This window comes from Dermacentor albipictus, chromosome 4 (genome assembly GCF_038994185.2).
Source record: "Dermacentor albipictus isolate Rhodes 1998 colony chromosome 4, USDA_Dalb.pri_finalv2, whole genome shotgun sequence".
Classification (NCBI taxonomy): domain Eukaryota; kingdom Metazoa; phylum Arthropoda; class Arachnida; order Ixodida; family Ixodidae; genus Dermacentor; species Dermacentor albipictus.
The window spans coordinates 124,546,735-124,562,946 of NC_091824.1; the positions used below are offsets into that span (position 1 = coordinate 124,546,735).

Sequence of the window (16,212 nt, forward strand, 5' to 3'; positions counted from 1 at the left end):
TATATGGATCTCACGCATATGCGAGAATATGAAAGGGACACATTGACATTTACCGACGGTTACGATATTATCTCATCCGAAATTTTAGCGCAGCTTTATACGGGTCTTCATTTCGCCACATATTGGGTGGCGCGTAACAGTTTGTCTCGTACGGCACGTTGCACACAGAGCGAAGTGTGGCGCGACTGCTTCGCTAATCTGGAGATAGCGAGAGCGAGCACGTGGGTGAAGTGTGGGCGCGATTCACAGCAGCCGCCGCCGACGGACCTCCCAAACAACGTGCGCTACACTGGCGCCAATTCTTAGCCATCGTCACTGCACTACGCTTTCCTTCTCACCCTTTCGCCTTTTCCTCCTCCTCTGCTTTCGGCGTCATGGTATCACTGCATTCTCCTCCCCCTCTTTACTCATCGCGTCTTTCATCTCCCGCGGCGCTCTGCGTTCGCTTTCATCTTTCGCTCTGCTCGTTGGCTTGGTTACGCTGCGTGACGCCGACGCTCGCCGAAGGAACGACTGAGCTGCGCTGTGAAACGCGATGTCCTCCTTCAGGACACTGACCTTTTCTGAAGGTCAGGACACTGACCTTCAGGACACTGCTCAGGGACCCCGCACCAGCGCGGGGTCCCTGAGCAGCGCAAACGTCGTGAGGGCCAGGCATCGTCCAGCCTGCAGGCAGCGGTCGAACGCGTCGTCCGTGCAGCAGGCCGCAGCTCCCATGAGGGGTGGCTCCGCGTCCAGCGAGAAAAGTGGGCACAGGGTGGGCACCGAGTGCGAGACGGCGCCCAGGCCCGACGGCAGAAGGCACTGCTGCTGCTGCTGCTGAGGCTGGGCGCTGGCGCCGCCGAAGAGCCGCGCTGTAAATGGAAGGAACGCATAGTGTTGCATCTGGGTCGCAAGCCCCAAGGGTAGCGTTGGCCTGGCGGCCTGGGGCACAACTGGAAGCATCCGAAGGTGCTGGCAAAGGATGAGTGGACTGCTAACAGAACAACTTGTTTATTCTAGCATTGCAAAATAGCGGCCGGTCAGGTCGACCGAAGTGGAGAGACGGGAGAGCACGTTACTCGACGGAAGAAATCGGAGCCTCTCTCCGGGGCAGCTGCTTTTATACTCTCGGAGTCGAGAGCAAGAAGGAACGGCTTGCGAGAGGTGCCCGTGACGGCGGGGCACGGACACGTTGAGAGACACGTTGAGACAAGAAGTGACGCATCCGCCGGGCCGGCGCCGGTCAGACCTCCTCGCTTCGCAGTTGGGGAGCTCCTCTACCCGGCTGCCGCGCTTTGACAAGCGTGGGCACCAACACGCACGCACACACACTCACACACGCACTAAGACACGTGGCATTGAAACATGCCTGGACGCGCTTGGCACGAAGCGTTACGGCAGCGCTGAACGGGCTAAAATGTCCGCCGCTTTGAATGAAGCCTCGGCGTCCGTTGCATCCGCGCCGGCTATACCGCGCGTCGTAGGCGAAACGTAACAATAGGTTGATCACCGCCTATTTATGTGCGGGTTGGGTGTGTGTGTTAAAACACACGCACACACACACACAGGCACGCACGCACACACGCACACACACGCACACACACACACACACACACACGCACACGCACGCACGCACACGCACGCACGCACACGCGCTGACACACACACACACACGCACACACACACACACACACACACACACACACACACTGTGCTTTTGTTTACAATTGTCTTTGTCTAGCTTTTGCTTTCCTCATGGAGAAGTGCAGGTACTACTCCAAACAAGCACCAGGACACCCAGAGTTCACTGTAGTGACGAAATTCACATCTCCGGGTAGTTATTCTCCAGAAAGGTCCGAGTGCATGAGCTAGCCTTGACTTGCGCCGTATGACAAAGGAATTTTGCGTCCCTTTGCTTTACAAGTTGTTTTTTAGGATAACGTTTTTTTAGTAGTGAGCGTTGTGTCTACGTTTCCATTCTTGTTTCCGTTTTCACGGTGTTTCATTAAAATTTTTTTATCGTAATGACCAATAATCAACTAGTTGACTTTTGTAATCTACTCCAGACACTTCACTTACCGGAGACACCCGTGTGCTGTGCCTGTTCGAGGAAAAGTTGCCCCAGCGCCTCGTTGGCCATCATGTCAACGTAGGGTCGCTGGTAATCAAAGGAAACCATGCAGCCCGTGGAGTGGCACGGGCCCATGCAGGCTGAGCGCAATCGCTTCTGCAGCTCCAGCAGGTCGGGGCCGGTAGGCGTGCAGGCGAACAGCTCAAGCTGACAACGCTCCGGCACGCGGAGTGGTGACTGTGACTCCGATGGCCGTAGCACGCCTGCACGAACACGTGGTTTCGTCTAAGAACAGCCATGTACAAATTAGACAGTTATGTAGACCAGGCTGGAGTGCTTGACCTGACCACGGCTTTCCGTATCAGTGAGGCTTCTTCTCTTGTAATGGCTGTATACCGGGTGTCCTAGATAACTTGGACCAAGATTAAAGAACCCCCCCAAAAAACCAAGTGCTCTAGAGAAATCGTACCGACTGAATAGTAGTGGCACTGTTGTGTAGTTACAGCCAGTATTTCTTCAACACGAAGTATTATTTAATTGCTTTCAATTAGTGAACTATTTAATTATGGCCTGAATCGCAAACGTGTAAATCATAAAGTTGTAGGGCACCTTAAATAACCTCCGATTCAAGCAGTTATATCGTGCTGAAGTGTGCCTGGTTGTTTTTTCCAAAAAAGAACAAAAGCCCGCGAAATACGCGAAATATGAAATAGATGCGCGCTCGCGCGCCCCTACCCAAGCAGCTCCAAGCAACCATTGAAAGATATTGGGCTCCATTCTTCTTTTGCCGCATTGTACAAGGCTTCGTCATGTGGGATGGCTCGAGAGGTTTCGCGACCAAACTAGTGTGGTGCGATAAGAGTCAGCATCTGCGGACGCAAGAATGTTGTGCTCGATCATGAGGCACTCGGGATAGCTTTAACCTTCGCGTATCATGAAACAAAGCTGCAAAAGAAATTCAAGTACTCCTAAAAAATATGCGTAGCTCTGCTATCGCAAACACCAGCGACCAGCTGAGCCGGGGGAAGGCCAGTAAAGTAGTGCCAATTTTTTCCACTGTGAGAAAGAGGGCCGCCGAAGCGAGCGAGCGAGTTTTTATCGGAGAGCAACGACGTCACACAACCTGTGTCCCCGCCGCGCCACTCCTTCTCCCCCGCTAGGCTCCACCCACCAGCGCCGCGTCGCTATGCTACGCGATGCTATTTTTATTCTCGGCTTTCACTTTATCTGAGCTTTCTCTCCCCCAGCTCGGCGAAGGTGCGGACGTCAAGAGAAACCCAGTGAGGTTCTAACAGCTGTGCTGTAAAACTGTGCGCAAAATAGCACGAAAAAGAAAGGCAGCTCTCGGAAGAAGAGAAGAGAGCTACTGAGGAGTTTATTTAAATAAACAATAAACCAAGAGCACGTAAGGCGTTTCAGCTGCCCACAAAGCAACATACAAACGTGCAACTGGTTTAGCCATTTACCCTTTCTGTCTATTGAACTCCGGAAAAGAGGCAAAACGAAGCAGTTTTTCCCTATTTCTATCTTTGTTGCAAGCTTTTTGTATGTAACGATAGGATGACATCATGAAGGTGCGTTAAACAGTCACGTTATTCACCACTTTTGAGCGGTTATTTCCCACTGCCACCTATAGCACGTGCTCAAACAGGTCACCCGTCTGAAGTAATACAGTACTTGCTTCTTTCCAACGCTTGTACTTGTCAGCTTTGACCAACGAAGTTGGAATCTCGTGGCAGGCTCTGCTTATTCTTGCCTCTAGGGCCTCCGGTGTGGTAGTTTCGCTGCTATACACGCGATCCTTCACGTAGCCCCACAAGAAGAAGTACAGCTATGTCAAGTCCGGTGATCTTGCAGGCCAGGGTACAGGTCCGTGCCGGCCAATGTACTGTCCAGGATGAAGCTTGTCGAGCCATGCTCGAGACTGACTACTGCTGTGCGCAGGAGCACCATCGTGTTGAAACCAGATGTTCTGAAGTGTAACGTCGCAACAGGCACCGTTCACGGGGTCCTCGAGCATGTCGTTGACATAGCGTTGCGCCGTTTAGTGTGTTGTCAGAAAATATGGGTCCGATGATTTTGCCATCAAAAATACCGCACTACACATAAAACGACCACTGGTATTGGTGTCGTGTTTGTGCCAGCTAGTCGCGCGCGTTGTGAAGATGAACTTGTGCGTTTCGGGAGAAATTAGCTTCATCAGTCCAAAGCATGCGAGTGAGAAAGTCCTGTTCTTCATCACATATCGTGAAAATTCAATTGGTAAAGTCTGTTTCCAAAATCTCGGTCTTCAGGTTTTTGATGAAAATGGACATGGTACGGGTGCATATAACCTTTTAAGACCCTCTACGCAGATGACTTTGAGGTTCTGGCCTCCACACTGGCGTCGCGAACGCTACCGTGAAGGTTAGCAGCAAAGAATGCTAAAACATCAGTTTCCTCTTCTTGAACTACCGTCGCAGTCCTGTGTCGCTTTCTTGTGAAGCTACCGGCCTCGGAAAGGACTTCACACGTTCTAAATGCTGTTGACGGACTAGGGCGTCCTCCACAATGCCATATCCGGAATAGCTTGGCTGCCTTCCTCTTGTAGCCATGCTTCGCCTCCAGAGGCAAGATCACTTCAGCCTTCTGATCATTCGTGAAAAGCATGCCTGCCTTCTTGAAGAGCAGGTCACTAGCGTGGTACGGTTGAGATCTCCCGTTAATATATACACACTGACACGTCAAGCAAAATGATTTACGTAATCGACAACAGCATATGCTGGCCGTACAGATCCGCCAAATCTCATTAAATGGACATAGCCTGCACAAGGGTTGTTTTTATAGCTAAAGGGAACAACAGGAACATACGTTCCGGGCGCGCCTATCTATGTAAAAAGACGAGTGCAGAAAAATTCACGGTGTAGAATATTATACACCAAGGCAAAATTACAGTCCAAAGTACGCCGTCACGGTTTCCCGGCTTCGAAATCCCCGTGAGGAATAACTGGTAAAGCAATCGATCTCTTCCTTATGTAAGGTGCGTGAGTCAGCCTTCAATTACCTTACATAAGGAAGAGATCTATTGCCTTAACAGCTATCTCTCACGTAGACTGGCACGTGTACCAGAGTGACACATGGTGCTACCATTCCAGAGCATGTGCAGATGAGTTTTGTGTCTTATTTCTGTTTTCGCCTCAGTGCTTCCTTCAGTTGATAGTCGGCGTTCGTGTTGTCCACTTCTTTTGTGCCCGTGTTTGCAGGCCTTGCCCTTTTTTGCATCACGTATTTTGGGTGTTTCGTGCGCTATCATTTTTTTGTCGGAAAAACCGGAACGGGAAAGCTGAGCCCGAAACAAATGCTTGGTTCAGAGGTTATCTTAGGTGGCCAACAACATTTTAATCAATATATCTGCAATTCAAGCAATAATTAAAACGATCATAAATAAAATCAATTAATGAATTAGCACTGCCTGACGAAAAAAAGATACTGGCTGTAAGTACACACGACAAGGGCTACTATGCAGTCGGTACGATTGATCTAGAGCTCTTGGGTATTTAAAAAAAATCTTGGTCCAAGTTAACAAAGGAACCCGGCATAATTGCGTGCCGAGACGGGTACAGATGCGGCACTGTGATAATTCAAAATATCAATATAGCATTGCTTTGCATTGCGTGTTATTCTATTCTAGGGTTGTAATTGCCTTGAACCAGCCAGAGGAGGTGCCAGGACGCCTGCACAGGAGAACTGGTGCGCTGTTAGATTTTCCCGCGATCATGGACACCTTGGAATCCATCGTGTGCGTGATGCGCTTTACTTCCACCGCACGATATAAGTTATATTGACAGATACCCAGAAGCTTAAGACTTGTTGATAGTTTGAGTACTACCCATAAATACACGCACCTTGTGGGAGTGCCCAGCTTCCCCATCTTCTAAGAACACATTACAGTCACCGTAACCATCCAATAGGCGCTCCGGTTGCTGGAAGGAGGGTACCACTCGCACACTAGCGCTCGAAGTCTGGTGACCGCGTCTGGTGCAATGCACCAAGTATGTACGGTAAGAGGAGCCTTGAGCCCACCAAGAATGCCCAGAATAGGGCTAGAATTATGGCCAGACAGGAAAGCGACAATCTTAATCTTAGTCTCGCAGCATTGAAATTCATCTGCACTGCTTCTGTTCTTGCACGGAACAACTCTACGTTTGCCTAGTTGGTGGTAAACAGGCATGCTTGTCCATATTTATGATAATAAGAAGACTTTATTTCGATCCAGACAGTGATGGGAGAGAGAGAGAGAAAAAAAGAAGCCCGAGTTTACTTGACTAGCTCTCCCTTCCTCAGTACGGGAAAAACGTACATATTTTCGCACTTCTGTTTTGTTAGCGACCAGTGGAAGGTTTGACAGGGATATTGAAAAAAACAAGAATAATAACCAATAACTATACGCAGATGAGGGATAAGCGAAAATTCTAGGCTGTAACATAAAGCTCTTCAAAATACATACATTTGTTAGTCCTGTCAGATGCATTGTAATCATTATAATAGGAATAAAAAGTTCGGCAGCATGTTACACTCCTGGAACACGTGAAGGCGAAACCCTGCTGCCACACTTGGTAATGCTCCCTCTCGCATCATCGCGTTGCTGCTTTCGCATCCTGGCTTCTTTGGCTCGTTTTCCACGCTTAGCTGCGGCTTCGCGCGGTCGTATAGCGGGGTCAGAATCGCGCCAGTGATGTTTCTTTTCGACTTTACGTTGAATCCTCTGAGCAAAGGATTGAAACATATGCTGTTGTATTTGTTGTATCGGTGATTTCAATGAATCTATGCAGTTTTCATTTCACTTTGCCGAAAGCTTGTAGCCACAGCCTTACGGGGGTGTGAGCCATTGCATTTTTGTGCTTGCTTAGAGGGGCTTGAGCCACTGAGAAGGTCACGTTCTTTTTTTCTACCACTTGACTAGACGCCGCGTTTCTGAACGTTGTATGCGTCGTTACAATGACTGCATGTACTCTACGCTTCACTTGGCTGATTGCTTGTAGCTATCGCATTTTTTTGCTTGCTGCGGGGTTTATGAGCCATTACTGATGATGATAGTTTTTGTACCATTGTACCGGACGACGAGTCTTTTCTTTTTTTCAGGGCCATCGTTGGTATCAGCCACTTAAAGGGACAGACAACCGCGCAGTACATGAATCGACATAACCCCGCTGACGCAATGATTCTCAATTGTAGTGGCTAAAACCATGCATGTTTTTCTCATTAAACGTGGATCTATATATTTAACTCTTCACTAAAAGTCGCGAGAAATGACTTCTGCCACCCCACGTGACAGAAACATGACGATGCACAAGATGCCTATCACGTGACATTCTACTAGTGTACGCGGTTGCGGGTCTTTTTTATGAGTAGCGAAATGCAGTACACTTTTTATTACTATAAATTTTTCCTGACCTACATGTGCAGATAAGGCTTCGTTTGTAGTCAGCAGAAAAGTGGTGCTGCCTTCGCCTTTAATTTCGGTCAGTTGGCTTGGCTCGTCTGTCGACAGAACAACGACGACGGGCCCAGCCAGCCATGGCGTAGGCAAGTACTTGGGGAAAAACGTGGTACAAATTTAAGAAATGTCTGTACAAAAACGCGAACTTACTGCACCAGCATGTCATTTTCCAAAGGGGCTGAAAAAGTCAGAAGGTAGGTGGTTCACCCCAGTTACACTCACTTCTGTGAAAGCAGAACGATGGGCGGCTTTCACAATTCGCGAGGTGGGCTATAGACATCTCTCTCACTTCAGAACTTTGCTGCAGGAGGGATTCTTACTTTTTTTTAGAGGCTGCTCAAATCGAAAAATTCTGCTTATTAAATATCCGCGCGCTTTTGGAAGTAACCGCTGTTGATGTAAACACTACCGAGTGTGAGCTTTGCGTCGTGCCATAAAAACGAGGTCCTTAAACATCGGTTGCCAGTTCCTTTAAGGCTTTCGCCTTAATAATTTAGATTCGTTCATTCATTTTCGTCAAGTACATTTGGAGGAAATCCAAAACGCCTTTGGAAAGCCACTTTTTTCTGGCTGCATTTCTGGTCGGAAGGTCTCATGAAAGGTAAGAAGCCTTTCATCCCGGTTTGTCCTTTCCTTATCCACAATGTCCGTTGCACGTCCCGTTGTGTATACGTGTTCAGCTTGCACTGACAGCTTCCAAATTATGCGCAGTGAAAGATCGCTGAAGACTAAAGACGACGAAGAGGGCACAGCGAGATGCGCACTCTCATCTGAACCTGATGTGTCCAACACATTAATTTGTTATTCATACACGTGTATTAGCAAAGGCAAAATAAGATGAAGATCACTGAGTAAGATGTATTAGCAAAAAAAAAAAAAATGCGGACATATGGCATTGCGAGGACGAGTAAAAATAAAGGCCGACCATATGGGCGCACTTAAAAAAAAAAGCATACCAAGCAATCTAGCGCTATGCGTTCTAAAGAAGTTGAAGTTTTCCCCTGTGCACAATGCATTTGCATTTCATTGCTGAGCGCGTTACTTTAAATTTTGCTATGCTGGGGAACATATTTTTTATTTTTCTTCTATTCGCTTCTTGGTATCGCTTATTATTTTCATAGTATTTGTATTCTAATTTCCTTTCTCAGGGTCCTCCTGACTTTTCGCGCACCCTTCTTTGTTGTATGAGTTGAGCATAAAGTACATTTGTCTTCTGCGCTGACAGCTTTTGTTTCTCCAGGTCACTGAACACAAAGGTATTGTGATGGGGATTAATGTTCATCACATGTAGCAATATTGTTTTCTGGAACTGTAAATGCCGAAACTACATGCGAAACACCTTATGCAGGCCCGTGCATTATTTTGACCTCGTGCGCTTGCTCAAAATGCAGTGGCACTTCAGCAGAAGGATGTTCTTGCTTTCCACCCGCATCACGTGAGGCCGGCGCAACATGAAATCGAACCGGCAATTCAGTTACACTACTACGTAACTCGGTAAGATGAGCTGTGGCTGTCCTTTTAGAGCACAGTTCGAGTCGTCCTCTTTGTTGTTGTTGTTATTGTTGCTGTTGTTGTTGTTGTTGTTTTGAATGCCTGCACTTCTCGAAAAGATATTATCGCACTTCATTATCGCGTCTCGTGTATCCGATAGTTAGTGTGAGTGTCGTCTCTACTTGAGCGACGGGCTGTACAGACTTCTGAAATTTAATCTTGAAGTTGCTGAGGCTACAAGAAAGATCGCGTACAACCGCACGAAATTGCAAAAAAAACCTATAACCGCATGAGAACTACTGTAAACTCAAGACACCAACTTAATTTCCATTCATTCACAGAGTCTAATACACCTCAACAATGTGTATGTGGCATTATGACGTCACTCTGACATACCCGCCGAGGTAGTCCAGTGGCTGTGGTGAAGCGCTGCTGTGTTCAAAGTCGCGGGTAAGATGCGGGGCTGCGGCAGCCGCATTCCGATGGGGGCGGAATGTAAAAAACAGTCGTGTAGTAGCGTTAAGAGCCTCAGGTGGTCATAAATAAAACTCGTAGCCCCATGCAACTATGGCGTGCTTCGTAATCAGATCGGGCTTTTAGCACGTAAAATGCCTCGATTATTTTTTTAATCACTCGGATTTTTTAATTTGCAGTAAATTTGTATTCAAGTAATCCGTTTTACTCGTAATAGGCTCTCTCGTACCTTCTACTCGACTCGCTCCACATTTTTGATCTTGACAACGACGAAATCGTTATGTTTGCTTACCGGAAGGAGATAGATAATTAAAATCCTGCAGTTAGTACGCGCATTAGAAAACAGTCATACAACAGCACGAAATTTCTGATGCAGAATGATCTCTTGTACCCCGAAGCTTTAATGATTCACAAGTGTGTATAATGTGGAACACATCAATTCAGTTAGCATACTTACTGCAGCAGAATATCATTCGAGCCTCTCAGTTATATATTATCTCACATCACAGTTGCTAAGCAAGATTGTGGAGCTTGAAGTTCATAGACGGTGCAGTGGGTTATGAGGCGGCACCACAATACACGGCTCATGATTACGTTTTGGCCATTTGAGATGTCATTTTTTTTTACGTGCGCCTAACCAAAGTACACGAGCCTTTTTGCATATCACGTTCGTTTAAATTCAGCGGAGAGAAATCAAACCCTCGACGTAGTGCTTATCAACAGAACAGAATATCCACGGTGCCACCTCTGTGGGCGTAGTTCTCAAGACACATCAGATTCGTTCATGCATTATTAATGTCCACAAAGGCGTATCCGTCATTTCGATAAAATCTTCAACGGGATATGCTTCTGTTCGTGACGAAGATGTTCGACTCTAGCTCGCCATGATTTTATTTCCTTCCCGCCTTCACTCTCACTGCATTCAGTTTGTATGTTTTTGTAAGATATTCAATTTTACTGCAACTACTTCATGGCCCCCTTGCGTATATTTGCGGTTCATGAATATGCAGCAAACTTCCAAGCTCAGGCGGTACCGCCCACTGCGTCGGAGCCTGTATCAACTCTTCGCTGAGAGTTTGCGGGACTTTTTGATCCTGCCGACAGACTTAAAGCTCACGTGCAAGCAGCCTAGATACTTCGGCGATGGCGAAATGCGCCTCGTGCGGGTGCAGTATGCTGTTCAGAAAAGCACAATGCATACGATTACGTGAACTAGGACAGTGCAAAATACGGTGCAAGATACGACACAGTGCAAAGCTACGGTACAAGATACGGCATTAAGGCCTAGAGGGTTTTGTCATGAGACCACTGACGACCGAAAGCCTTAGGTTCTATAATTGTATATTGCACCGCGTTATTTAAAATCTTTTTTCACAGCGAAGCTGTTAGAAGCTACTTTCCCATCATGTCCTTATGTAGAAAAAAATTCCGGAGATGGGGCAATACCAGGCTGACCCACGGCTGCAGTGAAGCAGGCGTTAAACACACCTGCTTCGCGAGCCGATCCCAAAGATAGTGCGATGCCGGGCCGACCTGCGGCGGAGGTGAAGCAGGCGGTAAGCACTCCCCATACGCGGGCCGATCCCGAAGATAGTGCGATGCCGGGCCAACCATCAGCGGAGGTGCAGTTTGCCATTAAAGGGCCCACATATACAGATTCACTTGTCATCCTTCTTCAAAGAGTGGAAGGGCACTGAGTTTTTTTTTCCGTTGAACGGCTTCGTTAACGTTAGCTGGGACACACAGTTTATGGAACGGGTCTGAGCCATTCAGGAAAGAAAAAGCTAGCCGGGAGCATCACCTGGCAATATTGAAACCTAGTCATAAAAAAAAAGGACAAATCATGGAGAAAGCACCCAAGCATGGGACAGCGAGCGGTCGTTTTAAGCCAGCCAGTGGGGCTGCGCTGGGTTCTTCGTCTGTTTGTCTGGTACCCCCATCGGAAGTTATAAAGCGCTGCTAATCGTGAAGGCCCTTCGGGGATACTGTTACCGTTGGAACGGCGACGATGTTTTCAGGCATCTGGGCCGAAAACTTAAGGCATTGAATGGGGCGAGCAAAAGTGAGTGGGAAGAGCTGGCGAAGAGGACGCCAGCTGCTGCCAACCAAAGCCAGCGCTATTCAAACCTATAGACCACGAACCCCACCCGTACATAATGCTGTTCCCGCGATTTAATGCACGATATGAGCCTTTGGCGAGTGAAAGCAAGGACTGAAAGACGTCTGAGGAATCGGTCTTGCGAAGGCTGACTGCCTGACGCCATGTTCCTCCCGAAGCTTTCTTTTTTTTTTCTCCTCCACGGTTTGAGCGTTGTAGAGCACGCACAATTAATACGCGTGCACTGGACCTGTTCCCGCGCTGCAGCAAGTCTTCTGAACTAAAACCGGCTGGGTAGCCATCTTCTTCGGCGATTTCACCATGTGTAAAACTTTATAGGGTAGCATGAGCTAGGCACCAAGCGACACGTCTGGCGCTGGCAAAAGGTACTTAGGGACAACCTAATTACATTATAGAAGATCTTTCTTCATGAATGCGTAGCGGCGTTAATTTGTCCCTGTGTAAATGCGCTCTAGGGAAAGGGCCCTTATCGCTTTGTTATTGGAACTATACTGTCTCGGAAAAGTAGTGGTAGTGGGTTGGACTCACGAAAGATAAAGAATTTTCTTCAAGTATGGTGCTCCCTCTCTGAGTTACCTGTATTAACTTCGTTTCTACCTTCCCGATATTCTACCTACGTGGGCGACGTATCCCTATCAAGTTCCGCATTTATGCCGGGGGCATAGTTCTCTACCAGATATTTGCTGTTTGCAAGAAGACCATGTAGTGTTGCATATTGAGGAATTCTTCGAACTCAACAGTGAAAGCCTTGCATTTCAGCTTCGCTTGACATACAGATGCTGTAACCAGACGCCGAACATGTGACTTCGGCTACCGAGTGGGGCACCTCAACACAGAGTGAATTCCAACTTGTAGACCCAGGCCAGCTTCGAAACGGCAATAAAAACAAGAACAAAAAAACGGAAAATGCGCACGCGCACGAAAACACCTGCAAGCATCAATGGACTCGGTAGTTTTGTTTCGCGTAGACTGCGCTGCTGCAGCTTCAGTCATTTGCACCAGTAACTACGTTCTATTTGTGAACAGCCGACACCAAAACTTCTAAACACAAACGCTACGCTTGTCGCAGATTCTGTCGCACGTTTAGAAATGGTGCGGAAATAATAAATCTAATCACGCTTTCCCAGTAACGCTCGACTTCCACGTTGGACGCTGATCTTTGTGGTGGAAACTTGTCTAATTATTAGAAGCAGATTGAATTAAGCAACCAATTAAGCCTATTGTTATCACTGGCCTTTACATCCGACCTAGACATGCGAATTTTCAGGTAATTTTATATAAGTTAATTAGATACGTTGTCAGGCTCTTTGTTGTGCGTTGTTCCGCGTTGCAGGGGCGTTTGTAGTGCATGTGGCCATATTGCCTGAGGCGATTGTTGGAGAATTTCAGCTATCACATAGCTGAAATTCCTGGCTATGACACTATGACACTATGAGCCGACTCGATAACTCTAATGGCGTAGGTAGCGGTGGATGCGACAACATTTTCGGATATGTCGTTACATGGATTCGTTCGTTTCGTATACATGGACATCAGATTGTCCCTTGTTTACGTGCGCATTTTAGCAGTGCTTCGCGTGCTTTTTTTTTAGGTATCGTTACGAAATTTTGTGGTGAGGTTGGATAAGATGGAGGAGAAAGTATCACGCTTGTTTGAAAGAAAGAAATTGCAGATTGCCTTTCCAGTCTATTGACGTTATCGCCGCCAGCGCACGACACCAGCCTTCGTGACAGCTCCGACAGGGTATCTGTTTAAAGTAGCTGTTTACGTCACGCGTACAAGTGACGACGATGGCTACGCACCGGCGACGTGCCAATGCGGCGGTAGGTCCCTGCGCAGGAGGGTCACGTTGCGGTAGGCAGCCACTGCGGCGTCTTGGGCGTTGATGCCCTGCCAGGGACACAGCACCGCGGAGCTCTCGCGACCGTGATAAGTGACGCGGGTCTGCGAAAAGCCAGTAACACCGAGTGCTTCTACTATTTAAATTTTTTTGCGTGCCTGCCAATCTGGGGTAAGCCTGTTCTACAGTTCGAGTGTCAATACCAGAACATTGCTTGCGATTTTGGGACACTGTATAAGGTGCGCACAGCTACAATCATGCCAGCTATAAGCAGGAATCAATATAGGTGGTGTCCAAATACACCACACTGTGTCGGCTCCTCCTCCCTGCCCCCAAGTTTTTCTTTCTTCTGAGTAGCAGGAACAGATCTCAAAGGCTATGCTTTTGCGCGCTATATGTGCTGGAACTGATCGCAGAACTAGAGAACGTCACGGCTACCGTGTTTTAGAAATCTGTGATAGGTCGAACAAGAGATGTGTCAGGATAGAGCCAACGTGTCAACAAGAGGACTTGCCTTCAACTAGTCTTTTATTGTTACCCCGTCGAAGAGCTTCTTGAAACGGCTGTGGCCTGGGACAGGACGTATCTTGTTCGATCACGGTTGAGCCCCTCAGTCTGCACCTTTCTGTGAACTTCTGTTGCGTGTTTATTTTCCCGTGAACATATCTATCTCTCTCCTTTGCAGTTCTATCTTGTTCGTAAAGCTGTAACTTATACAGATATAGACGACAATACTCACAAAAGTAGCGCAAGGCGTTCCGTAATACAGCATCCCAGGACCGAATGCGGGTCTTGTGGCAAGCACAGCGTCGACATTCGCGAACGCGTTCTTGTTCAGAAGCACGGCTTTTCCCTCGCCGTGCAGTTCGGATGGTGTTCCGAGCACTCGCAGACGGCCCCGAAAGGGGGTGGCACCTGGAGGCTGCGTTGCAGCCGCCGTTTTAATGTTTGTATTCATCATCATCATCATCATCATAATCATCATCATCATCAGCCTGGTTACGCCCACTGCAGGGCAAAGGCCTCTCCCATATTTCTCCAACAACTCCGGTCATGTACTAATTGTGGCCATGCCGTCCCTGCAAATTTCTTAATCTCATCCGCCCACCTAACTTTCTGCCGTCCCCTGCTACGCTTCCCTTCCCTTGGAATCCAGTCCGTAACCCTTAATGACCATCGGTTATCTTCCCTCCTCATTACATGTCCTGCCCATGCCCATTTCTTTTTCTTGATTTCAACTAAGATGTCATTAACTCGCGTTTGTTCCCTCACCCAATCTGCTCTTTTCTTATCCCTTAACGTTACACCTATCATTCTTCTTTCCATAGCTCGTTGCGTCGTCCTCAATTTGAGTAGAACCCTTTTCGTAAGCCTCCAGGTCTCTGCCCCGTAGGTGAGTACTGGTAAGACACAGCTATTATACACTTTTCTTTTGAGTGTAGATACGTTTGTATACGTTTGTATTCAAGTGCAAGTTAACTAGGTGGCATGCATTTTCATTACCATACGAATATATGGTATGGAACTATACACGGGTAGGCCAGAGCACCCTAGTTGCCTTCGCTTAGGTATTATCTCCTGATCGGCACTGTCTTGTTTGTGTGGATGGCTAGCGAAGAACTAACACTTCGATATCGCTGACAAACTTGGCACTGGTACCTAACACTATGTGAATCTTTCTTGGCCACAGATGCTTTCGATTTACTAGGGAACTTTGGCTTTGGTTTACTTATCTAAAACAGAGGTGAGTTGATGGGCGTAGGAAAAGCAGATCACATCTTCACTTAACGTCCAATAATGTCTCTTCACGATCTCCAGAAAAAGCTCCGAATCACGATCTATCTCCAGAAAAAGCTCCGAAGCCGAAGAGTGCGCAACGACAACCAATGCAATGTGTACCGGTTGGGCGGCTTCCATTTGGACGGCCAGTGCCGCCGCCATGGAGGCAGTGCTGGCCAGATTGTGGCCCCAGGCGTGGCCGAGGCCTCGTACTGCATCGTACTCGCACACTAGGCATATAGTGGGGCCAGAATCTGCGGATACGAGTGGCTTTATATTTGGATATCAAGACCGTATCCGCGCACACACGTCGCGCTGCGCGGACACGCACCTTCGGTGAACATCAGCTCGGCACAGAAGGCGGTGGGCAGCAGGTAGCCGGGCATGACGAAGAAGTCCCTGCTGCGCAGCATGTCAGTGAGCCGCTGCTGGGCGAACTGCTCGTCCCCCGACGGCTCGGGACACGACCATATATCCTCGCTCAGCTGACGCAGCTCGTCGCGTACGGGGTCTGGCAGCCACATGTCGAAACAATTTGGCAGCGAGCTCAACGCTTGCCTCGATGGTTTCGATTGTATCACCTAACCCGGCGCCTCGCGGCGTGCATGGACATGATTATGATCCCGATGATGATGATGACGACGACGACGACGACGATGATAATGATGATTATGATGATGATGATGTTGTTGTTGTTGTTGTTGATGATGATGATGATGATGATGATGATGCTGCTGATGATGATATCATGCATTGACACATACCCGCAATGAGGAAGAGGTACGTAACGATTTCTCCGCTTTCTAGGCGGGGATACGGTGACGTGATAGAATATATTTCTAAGGAACGGGTCGCCATTCGTGTGGCGCCAAACGCAAATATAGGTACGCGCGATAGCGCCAGCTCCGCGGACCTTGCAAAACAAGACACAGATAGTGGTGTGAGCATTGGAAGAAAGCCTGTAATGCTCGCAACTT

The 16,212-nt window shown here is 47.9% G+C and overlaps 1 protein-coding gene across 1 annotated transcript; it reads right to left on the reverse strand.

Moving 5' to 3' along the window:
- Positions 1–583: 583 nt before the first annotated feature.
- On the reverse strand, positions 584–15,850 carry LOC135899510 (peptidase M20 domain-containing protein 2-like). The gene is made up of 6 exons (XM_065428784.2): positions 15,567–15,850; positions 15,356–15,489; positions 14,196–14,378; positions 13,419–13,560; positions 2,062–2,316; positions 584–854 (listed from the first exon to the last, which is right to left on the reverse strand). Exons 1-6 carry the CDS (start codon positions 15,757–15,759, stop codon positions 598–600), a joined length of 1,164 nt encoding a protein of 387 aa, XP_065284856.1. The 5' UTR covers positions 15,760–15,850; the 3' UTR covers positions 584–597.
- Between the last annotated feature and the right edge of the window lie 362 nt (positions 15,851–16,212).